This window comes from Nannobrachium achirus, assembly GCF_963921795.1.
Source record: "Nannobrachium achirus genome assembly, chromosome: 2".
Lineage (NCBI taxonomy): Eukaryota > Metazoa > Chordata > Actinopteri > Myctophiformes > Myctophidae > Nannobrachium > Nannobrachium achirus.
Window position 1 is genome coordinate 10,245,574 of NC_137811.1, and position 10,000 is coordinate 10,255,573.

Below are 10,000 nucleotides of genomic sequence, written 5' to 3' on the forward strand. Positions count from 1 at the left end.
ACACCCAGGTACACACCTAATACACACCAATACATAGAAATACACACCTTTATACCAGCACCACTCCTACCTGGAGTGAGTACACACCCAGTTACACACCTAATACACACCAATACATAGAAATACACATCTACCACTCCTTCCTGGAGTACACACCCAGGTACACACCTAATACACACCAATACATAGAAATACACACCTCTACTACCAGAACAATGTTTTACTTGGGTTGAAGTATTAATACTTCAAAACATTTTCATAACGTTTTCCTTTTTCAAAAACACATTATTATGCTAGCTATTCTAGGAGACTGTGTGCCAAAACTCTGTGTGTGTGTGTGTGTGTGTGTGTGTGTGTGTGTGTGTGTGTGTGTGTGTGTGTGTGTGTGTGTGTGTGTGTGTGTGTGTGTGTGTGTGTGTGTGTGTGTGTGTGTGTGTTACAGATCAGGAGTGAAGATCTCATGCATGGTGGAACTCCCTGTCCTGACTGAGCCTAAGATAGTGGACTGGGGTCAGTTGTACTCTACTGTACTTTACTGTAATCTACTGTACTTTACTGTAATGTACTGTACTTTACTGTAGTCTACTGTAGTCTACTGAAGTGGTTCCTAAACCTTTTAGCTCAAGACACAAAACAGAATTGATATGTTTATTTTAAAATGTATTCAATAAATTCCAAAATAAACACATTTTTGGGGGGGAACTTGGGGAAGGGGGATTTGTATTTTTATTTATTTTTACGTATCAACTTATGTAATGTGATGTAATGTAATGTAATGTAATGTAATGTAATGTAATACTAGTGTTTGGTTGTTGTATTGTCAGATGACTCCATGCCAGTGGCAGACAAGAACAGGATCGCCATCGGAGCATCAGGTCTGGTTCTGGGTCTGGTCTTGTTCCTGTCTGGATTCATCTACTACAAGTGGAAGAAACAAGGTCATTAACATGTTTAATTCATTAATTTACTACCAGTGGAAGAAACCAGGTCTGATCTAGAGTTCTATATTTCTGCCCGAGCTCGATCTGGCAGGTCAAAAATGTGTGCTAATTGATTGGGCCGGGCTGCAATGAAAAATGTTTTTGGTGTATTTTCTATGAACAGCAGTGCAGTCCATGTGGTGCTGTGCTGACAGTGATGCTGATGACTGTGTTTTAATGGAGGCTAACTGTCAGACAGCAGAGAACGTTTGTTGCTGCCTCTGGTCTGCAGGCTGGAGCGGCTGCTGCTTGTAACTGGATCCCCATTTCTGCTGAATTGCACGCTGGTGTTGTGCACCGAATAGCCATTCCATCTGCAAGCTCACTGAAGCTCACAATGCATCGCGATCCTAACATGTTTTGATTGATCGAAGACTTTATTAGAAGTTTGCATAGGAAGGTACAGTTTCATGTCAGTACAGTTCACTGGTACAAGGTCAACTAAAAGTCCTATTAAACGTGTCCTGAACTTGTTGCATGGCAGTGTTCTGCAACACCCTGAACTAATATAACTCTGGATCAAAGTTGTAAACCTGATTATAATTGAATCTATAACTTGACATGTCTGTCTGTCTGTCTGTCTGTCTGTCTGTCTGTCTGTCTGTCTGTCTGTCTATGTTTTAACCGTCTCTCCTCTTCTATCAGGACGTGTTCTGGTGCCGTCAAACTGAAGGTGAGAAACTTCAGACTTCCTCTTCCTGTTAGACAGGCATATTTTTATTAAAAGAACCATTAAACACATTAAATGAAATTAAACCAGATTATCATAATTACAGTATGAATTTGAATTCATCCAATCAACTTGAATTTTAACTGGTTACATTTTTTCACACAGTTAATAAAGTAATTCAGTGGTTCTCAAAGTGGGGTTCAGGGACCCTAAGGGTTCAAATAGACCCTTATAGGCCTGTAACACTGAGAGTGTACACATTGAACCAAATGGACCCTTACTGGTATGTACTTATGAGAGTATACAAATGGAACCAAATGGATTCTCTCAGGTCTGTAACTCTGACAGTGTAATTTGTTCCCACTCTCAGAGTTATGGGGGTTCTTTAACATTAAAATGTTTTCAAACATTAAAAGGTTTGAGAACCGCTGGTCTTATTCTTAATGCTTCATTGTATTTTCATGTGTTGTTCTATAAGTAACAGCATCTTTGTGTTTTCACAGATGCAGACAGTCATTGCTGACCCCTGGTGAAGAAAGGAGGAACTTTACGTCTGTCCAAGCTTTGAAATACTAACAGCAGCACTATGATGATTTAACCACTTTAACCCTATAAACTTCACTGTACCATGAATAGAAAAGAGAGCCAATTTAACATCTCACTCTGTGTGAGCTAATTTGACAAAAGTTTGACTTAAAAGAAATAGCCTATGGTGAAAAGGTTTAAAGTGGTTAACCACACGACAAGGGACCCTATTATGGGCAGGTCATAACACATGACATGACTAATACATTAGACGAAAATAGAACATTTAGCAGTAATTGCCCAACTAAGCTTGGCTATAATTGTCTCAAGTACAGACCCCTGAGGGGGTTCAGTCAGTAATAGGGTTTACATCAGGGTTCCCCAATTAGTTTTCCCCAAGGGCCGAATTATGTCTAGGGTACCAAGCCGAGGGCCACAGCATTGCAGGGGGCGACGGTGGCGTTCCCACTACTCCAGCGACAGTTCAGATATCCTCGTTTGTCGGGTGAAAATCTTGTATGTCCAAAACCGTTTGTTTTGCATTTATCATTTTAAAAATGATTTAAACTAGTGAAAACAGCCAATCTACAAGCACACAACGCCTCGCACCGCGAGGCGTTGTGTGCGTGTAGATCGGCTGTTTTCACTACTTTTGTGTGACGGCCTTGTATAATTTGCAAAAGAACGTAGAAATTTGGATATACGGGATTTCCACCCGACAACGACGATATACTAGTGTTGTTGCTGCTCTTACTGGGGTTGGTGTGGGCCAGACAGTAGCCCCCCGCGGGGCCGCAAATGGCCGCCTATTACATGGTTAATACATCTTTTTCTCAGATGCAGCTTTTTTCATAAAACTAGCTAAACATAGTTATAGTGTCATCAGACAACATAAACATTTTGTCAATATTATCGTGTTAAACACAAGATACACCATCACAGACAGAATGAGAAGAATGGGGCAGAATGTTGTACTGTAGAGAAAATAAGTTGGCCAAGTTTGTGGAAAAAGCTCTTATAATTGACCATACATCAGTTTTTATGTGATCGTTTATGCGAGCTACCATCATCATAACATGCAATCATTTATAAGTAACCATTTATATGTAATCATTCACAATAATCTAATCATGAGTGGTTTTAAGTTTAGCCGTTAGATTTGAGTTTAACATTGCTTGGTTTGAATGTATTTCATTTATAAAGTTTAAGGTAAGGCTAGGTTAAACGTTTGAGGTAGGTCTGGGCGAAATGACTTCATCAATATCTCAAACTTTTGCCTCATAACGATTATAAAAAAGGTGAAAAATAGCTGATCTACAAGCTCACAGACATGAAAACGCCACACATCATTGTACAACAAAGTATAATAATGGATTAAGTGGTTAATCACTGATCAGGCTAATCAATTTAGTCGAATTCTATTCAATTCACTGATTAAGAAATGATCAGAAAACATCTAAACCCAACAACCTGCTTCTTGATTGATTAATTAATTAAGCTATATGAGCAAGATTAGTCATTTATTGTTTCTACAACTAAACGTTGGTTTGGATATTCATTTGAATACATTTCCCAGCCTTTAGTTTGAGATAGAGTTACCGTTAGGGTTTGTGTTGGCCTCGTTTACCAGCCGTTTAGGGTTTGTGTTAAAGGAGAATTTCACCAATGTTTTCAGTGTTCTGATGTGTGGAGAATATATTAGTGTGGAACACATCCTATATATTGTGTGTGTTTAGAGCTACAGCCTCTTCCAGATCTACAAAGGTACATCCCATGATGTGATACATGCAATGTGATGTAACTTCATTCTACAATGTGTATTTTCTTGTCTTGGAGTACTTGGAGGTCAGTCTATAACATCAGTCATCTATGATGTCAGCACCAGTGTTGCATTGGTCCGGTCACGCGTGTACACGGTTTCCCGTATATTTTCTGACCACAGTTGCATGCCTCTCACCCGCACAGGCATGCATCGATGCAAAACAACCTCCAAGTTCACACCTCGACAACATTTAGTGTCACAGCAGGGTGATTTAACAAAGGGATGAGCCTGCATCCATATCACTAGAGTAGACCATTGTCTGAACCTGTTAAAGGAGTAGTTCACCCCCAAAACGACTTTTTTTCTATTGATTACTCACCCCATAGAGTGTTTTGTATTTGCCGCATTCCTAAGACAATAATTTGATTTCAATAAATGCACCCCCATTGATTCCGGATGGGGACCCAAATGCATTTCGGTCCCCATCCGGAATCAATGGGGGTAAAAATATACTATAATCTCATTTTTGTCCTAGGAATGTGACAACTACAAACAAAATATTATTGTACCTATCAATCTCCATGGGGTGAGTAATCAATAGGAAAAAAAAAGGCATTTTGGGGGTGAACTACTCCTTTAACTGTAGAGTGAGTAGGTGTTAAGCTAAGTGCACCTGTGGCTTTAAAATCTCGTCCCCAAGCATTGAATCACCAATGCAACACTGGCCTATGCATAGTATGCAACTATGATGTCACTGTATACTGTGACATCAGCACCTGTTGTCTGATTTGATTGATTGATTGAAGACTTTATTAGAAGTTTGCCTAGAAAAAGATACAGTTTCATGACGGTCAACTAAAAGGAGATCCTAGAAAAGACTAAGCTTATTTCTATAGGAAACCATTGAAGTATCTCATATAACATTGAATGACAGACAGATAGAACACAGTACTATGCAGTAGATATAGTAAAAAAAAAAGAAAAAATAAATAAAAATAAAATAAACAGTGCAAAAAAATATATAATACAGTAGGTAAATACAGAAAAGGGTCAGGGGAGGCTGGGCTAGGTTTGTTATTGCCAGTTGCGAATGGCTGCCGCCTGTAAGTGGTTTTTCAGGGCGATTTTAAAAGATGCTAGGGAACCACACTCCTTTAAGGCCTTCGGTAGGGCGTTCCGGTAGGGCGTGTAAGAGTAGGCTACTATGATGAGAGACATACAAACAGGCATTATGGTAAAACCTATAGGCCTATTATGTATTTACACTTTACAAATTGATATAATTATGTTTTGTTTGTATGTAGTTTGCTTGATTTTCCCGGTGTGATCTCATCTCATTCTGTGTTTTCATTACTTATTTTATAACGCTTTTAGCCATTAAAATTAAGGGCTTTTTAGGTGCTTACTTCCTTGTTGTCTTCCTTATTTTGGACCTGGACTGCTTTGTTGCTTATCCTGTTAAACCGTTTTTCAAGAGCCCCCTTCATCATGCAGTTGTTTGATTAAAGTATAGTTTAATCTAGGCCTACATTACAGTATACTTAACACTCTACATAGTTTAATCTACATTACACTGTTTTCTCCTTTTATATCTTATGTTATTTGATTAATACAGCCAGCTGATTTGCTGTATGAAGTTGTGATCTAATGGTAAAAAGTCAGCGTTTATGTCAGTTGGAGTTGGAGGTGAATGATCCAGGATGAAACTGATTGATTGATCCATTCCAAGGGAAAGTAAACATTTTTAACTTTTTCTCTCTGATGTTTCACATTGATTGATTGATTGATTGATTGATTGATTGATTGATTGAATAGCCTACTTTATTAACAGTCACAGACAGTGCAGTCTGCAAACAGACAGTAGACCTACAGCTACAGCGAGTATACAAATAGCATATGGTAAAAGGGTAACAGTTCAATCCAGGATCATTCGTTGCGCACCTGCTTGTTACTTTCCAGAATAGGACACCGATTTCGAAGCACTCCCTTCCATTCAACTAAATGGACACGTTGAGAGAAAACAGAGGGTGACATAGGGTCGTTTTCGCCTTTAGTAAGATATTAGGCATAGCCTTCACCATTGAAATGATGACATGATGTTCAATGTTGCCACCATTGGTCTTACTCTTACACTAATGATTAGTGTAAAACCAAAGGCAATATTGAACATAATTTCATAAGAAGGCCTGCAATTATATAATATATAGACCTATTGCCATTGGTTTTCACTAAATCGATAATTTTGAATGGTGAAGACTTATCATATTGAGTAGAAAAGTACTCACTACACTGAATCTGTTCTGATATAGGTCTACAAGCTACAGCGGTACATTGAGAAAAGATATATTATTATTATGCCAACAGAACCCAGAATTGAGCAAAGCAGGTTCTGCAAATAAATGTCCTATGAATTCAAACAGAGGCAAAATATCCATCCTATCCGGTGTGTGTGTGTGGGTGGGTGGATGCTGCCTGCGTACATCATCCACACGGGAGATTCCAGGCAGGCAGGCAGGCAGCTCTGATGATGCGCTGTGAGAGTGTGAGTGTGTCGTGTATTATTATGTGAGTGGACGGGGACTCGGGGAGCACTGCGTAAGAAGAGCCTTACATCACACTGGAGCAGTGGAGCTCAACACCACCTTCACAGACAGACCGACGTGACTCCCACTCTCAGGATTCAGAGCGGGGATGGCGTCGCTCGGCTCCGGGCTGCAGCTGCTCCGCAGGCGGGGAGCCGGCAGGAGCGGAGCGGTGGAGAGGAGGAACCTGCTCACTGTGTGCAGGTGAGGAGAGGAGAGGAGAGGAGGATGCTGCTTGTTGTTATGATGATGATGATGATGATGACATGATGTTAGGGATTATAGGGACATGACACTGCACCTCGTTCACGTTGAAAGACGAATGATGTAATAGTAGCCTATGCTGCCTATTACTAGGCTATATAATAACACCGTAGTAGCATGTATGAATGAACTAGGCTACATTCTATGAATAAGTTTAATTTATAGGCCTACTTGTAAACGTGGCTATTTTATTCAAGCTGCGCTGGTGGGTTTATGTTGCTGAGCCATGTTCCATATCAATATTTATTTAGGCTTAGGCTAGTGTCTCTCTCTCTCTCTCTCTCTCTCTCTCTCTCTCTCTCTCTCTCTCTCTCTCTCTCTCTCTCTCTCTCTCTCACACACACACACACACACACACACACACACACACACACACACACACACACACACACACCCTCCCAGCATGCTGTAATGAAAGATTCATGCAGTGCATATTTCGGTTCTAATTATCTGTCCAGACAGTCATGAATCATAAGGCCTGTCTTGGACTAATCTAAATGCAGTGTGTGTGTGCATGTGTGTATTTGTTTGTTTGTTCAGGCATGATTTTTGCTCAATTTTAACCAGTTGAGAAACCCACCATCAATGTTACTGGGGTGGACATTAGCCAAAAACAGCCGATCTACAAGCTCAAAATGCATCGCGTGTGATGCATTTTGAGCTTGTAAATCTGCTGTTTTTGGTGAAGAGATTTTGAGTATTTTTCATGAAAGTGAAGAAATTGGCAAAAGTACAGTATCTTGTGGTGTAGGGTTAGGGTAGTTCATACTGTATGTGCCAACTACATTTGTGTAAATCATAAAGCAAAGGGAGGAAGTTGAAATGGCTAAATGACACAAGGACACAGAAAAGGTAATGTATTTTAAAACACAATCCCAGATGCCAGAGGGTTAATATGCAGTGCAATGGCTCTACAATATATTATACAGTATATTGTATTGTCCTGCACTGTTAGCCTGACTGCAAGCGTCAGACTCTATCACACACTTCGTTTTGGGAAGACCACCCACCAACAGGGGGTGGTAATTTGCGGACTGATTTATCAGGCTACTGCACTGTACAATTAGGCACTCTCAATGCTATGATGTGTGCACTAATTGATTATAAAGAAATATCAATTATTCAAATAGGCCTATTCAATGAATCAAAAACGTAACAGATAGAATAATCGCTATGGAAATAATGGATGGCTGCAGCCCTACTCTTAGGTAACTTCATGACTATTAATATGAGAGAACCAGGGCAGTGTGATAATGACAGTTGGGAGAGTTGGGACCGCGGCGTCTCTGGGGGTACACAGCTCATCCGGGAATGGAACACTAACAACTGATGTGTATGGTATGTGTTTCCCTTAAAAAAAAGAATAGCATATCTACAAGCTCACAACTTTGATGCTTTGTGTGCTTGTAGATCTGCTATGTTCGGTGCGCGACACCAGTGAGCAACTAGAAGCAGTGCTCTTCCGAGCACAGGTCTCCACCAGGCCATGCGTCCTGGTGGTGCTACTGTATAATAGGCCAATGTAAAAAGGCTGGAATATGTTCTTCACCTTAGACCTTTCATGGCAATCGGACACTGCATGCATGATTTGAGGCATTGTGTTCCAAAAATGTGTTTTCCTAAAGTCTACCTGCTGGTGGCGCTATAAAAGGCCAACATGAAAAGGGTAGCATTTATTCCTTGACATAGTGGGAACATGTGTGGCAAATTCCACGGTAATCGCAAGCTGCGTTGATGTTTTGAAGCATTTTGTTCAAAAACTGAGCAATCCCGCAAACTTTGGAAGCCAATATTAGCCAATTAGTATGGAATATGAAATATCAGACGGGTCGGACTTGGTCACATTTTGGATAAAATCTCAAGGAATAATAGGAAAAATTGTGTTTTACATAAGCAGGCCTCCTGGTGGCGCTATAAAAGGCTGATGTGAAAAATGCAGGGAAAGGGTTTTTTCTTGGCCTCTAGGGAGTGCGCTTACAAAGTTTGAAACTGATCGGTGGAGTTATAGGTAAAACCACGAATCGGCCTGTTATAGCGCCACCATGAGGCTGATTTAAAAAATGTGAAGTGGCATTTCTTCCTCGACCTAGTGGGAACGTGTGTGCGCGATTTCATGATAATTGCACTTTACGTTTGGGATTTGAGGCATTTTGTTCAAAACGGCTCAATCCTACAAACTTTGGAAGCCAATCTTAGCCAATCAGGATGGAATATGCAAAATCGGACAGATCCGTGTCGATCACATGACTGTCGAGATACTGCCTACCGATTTGTAAGATTTTTGGACAAAATCTGTAAGAGTAGTGCACAGAAATGTGTTTTGCGAACATCGGCCACTAGGTGGCGCTAGAAAAGGCCCATTTGAAAAATTTAGGGCAGAGGTTCTAGATTGGCATCCAGGGAATGTGTGTGCTCAATTTGGCAGCGACCGGGCCAACGGCGACTGAGATTAGCTGCACACAAACTGCGAGGACACACACACACACGGACGGACGCACGCACGGACGGACGGACGGACGGACACACGGACGGACGGAGGGGAAAACATACTCTCCCCCATGCCTTCGGCTGGTGGAGACAATTAAGTATGAATCAGCCATAACTGCTCCCCATTCATATATTAGCCGTCGGTGTGTGCATGTGTGTGAATGAGTGTGGATGGGAGTGTGACTCAGAATCAGTTAGTCATACTTTGCAGGTGAAAAAGAGTGGGTGAAATTCCTTTGTGTGCGAACTCCATCATTTTGTTGCTTTCAGGAAGGGAAGAAAAGGTGGGTAAAATAAAATACAATGAAAGATAGCTACGCACATAGCATACACTACGCATCGAGTATACAATGTACATGCATTACACAAGATTAGACATGCTAGAAGGCGCAAAAGAGTGGCAACGCATCGGTAAGTCCACATGGCAAGGTGCAGTAACCAGGTGTTTGGACACACTGACTTCTTTGTCTATCCCAAAGGTCAGCTCAGCCTTTGTGATTTGGGGAAATGAACAATTACCTCAAGAACAGATATACAGTGCAATTAGTATAAATTTCACTTATGCATCAATATCTCATTTGAAACTTTTAAACCAACATTTTCAGTCAAAGTTTTGTTCGTAGTTACTGCACTTTGGTTTCGTAGGGCAGAATCCATAGTTAGGCCTGTCACTATTATTACATAATCGTCTAAATTTGTAATCGTGACATCATTTTGTATACAGTACATG

At 40.6% G+C, this 10,000-nt stretch overlaps 3 protein-coding genes across 3 annotated transcripts in view; all 3 read left to right on the forward strand.

Moving 5' to 3' along the window:
- LOC308307088 (H-2 class II histocompatibility antigen, E-S beta chain-like) overlaps positions 1-2,436 on the forward strand; it is a 4,253-nt gene extending 1,817 nt beyond the window's left edge. The window contains exons 4-7 of the mRNA XM_080752217.1: positions 443-510; positions 825-938; positions 1,626-1,653; positions 2,154-2,436. Coding sequence (XP_080608343.1) covers positions 443-510; positions 825-938; positions 1,626-1,651 — 208 coding nt within the window. The 3' untranslated portion in view covers positions 1,652-1,653; positions 2,154-2,436. The remainder of the gene's footprint in view (positions 1-442; positions 511-824; positions 939-1,625; positions 1,654-2,153) is intronic.
- The window catches only part of LOC308307096 (H-2 class II histocompatibility antigen, E-S beta chain-like), a 56,509-nt gene extending 53,861 nt beyond the window's left edge, over positions 1-2,648 (forward strand). The window contains exon 8 of the transcript XR_013963209.1: positions 2,416-2,648. The gene's annotated coding sequence lies outside the window, so the exon portion shown is untranslated. The remainder of the gene's footprint in view (positions 1-2,415) is intronic.
- A 3,828-nt stretch (positions 2,649-6,476) lies between these two features.
- Positions 6,477-10,000, forward strand: part of rundc3b (RUN domain containing 3b) — a 28,985-nt gene continuing 25,461 nt past the window's right edge. The window contains exon 1 of the mRNA XM_080752180.1: positions 6,477-6,723. Coding sequence (XP_080608306.1) covers positions 6,629-6,723 — 95 coding nt within the window. The 5' untranslated portion in view covers positions 6,477-6,628. The remainder of the gene's footprint in view (positions 6,724-10,000) is intronic.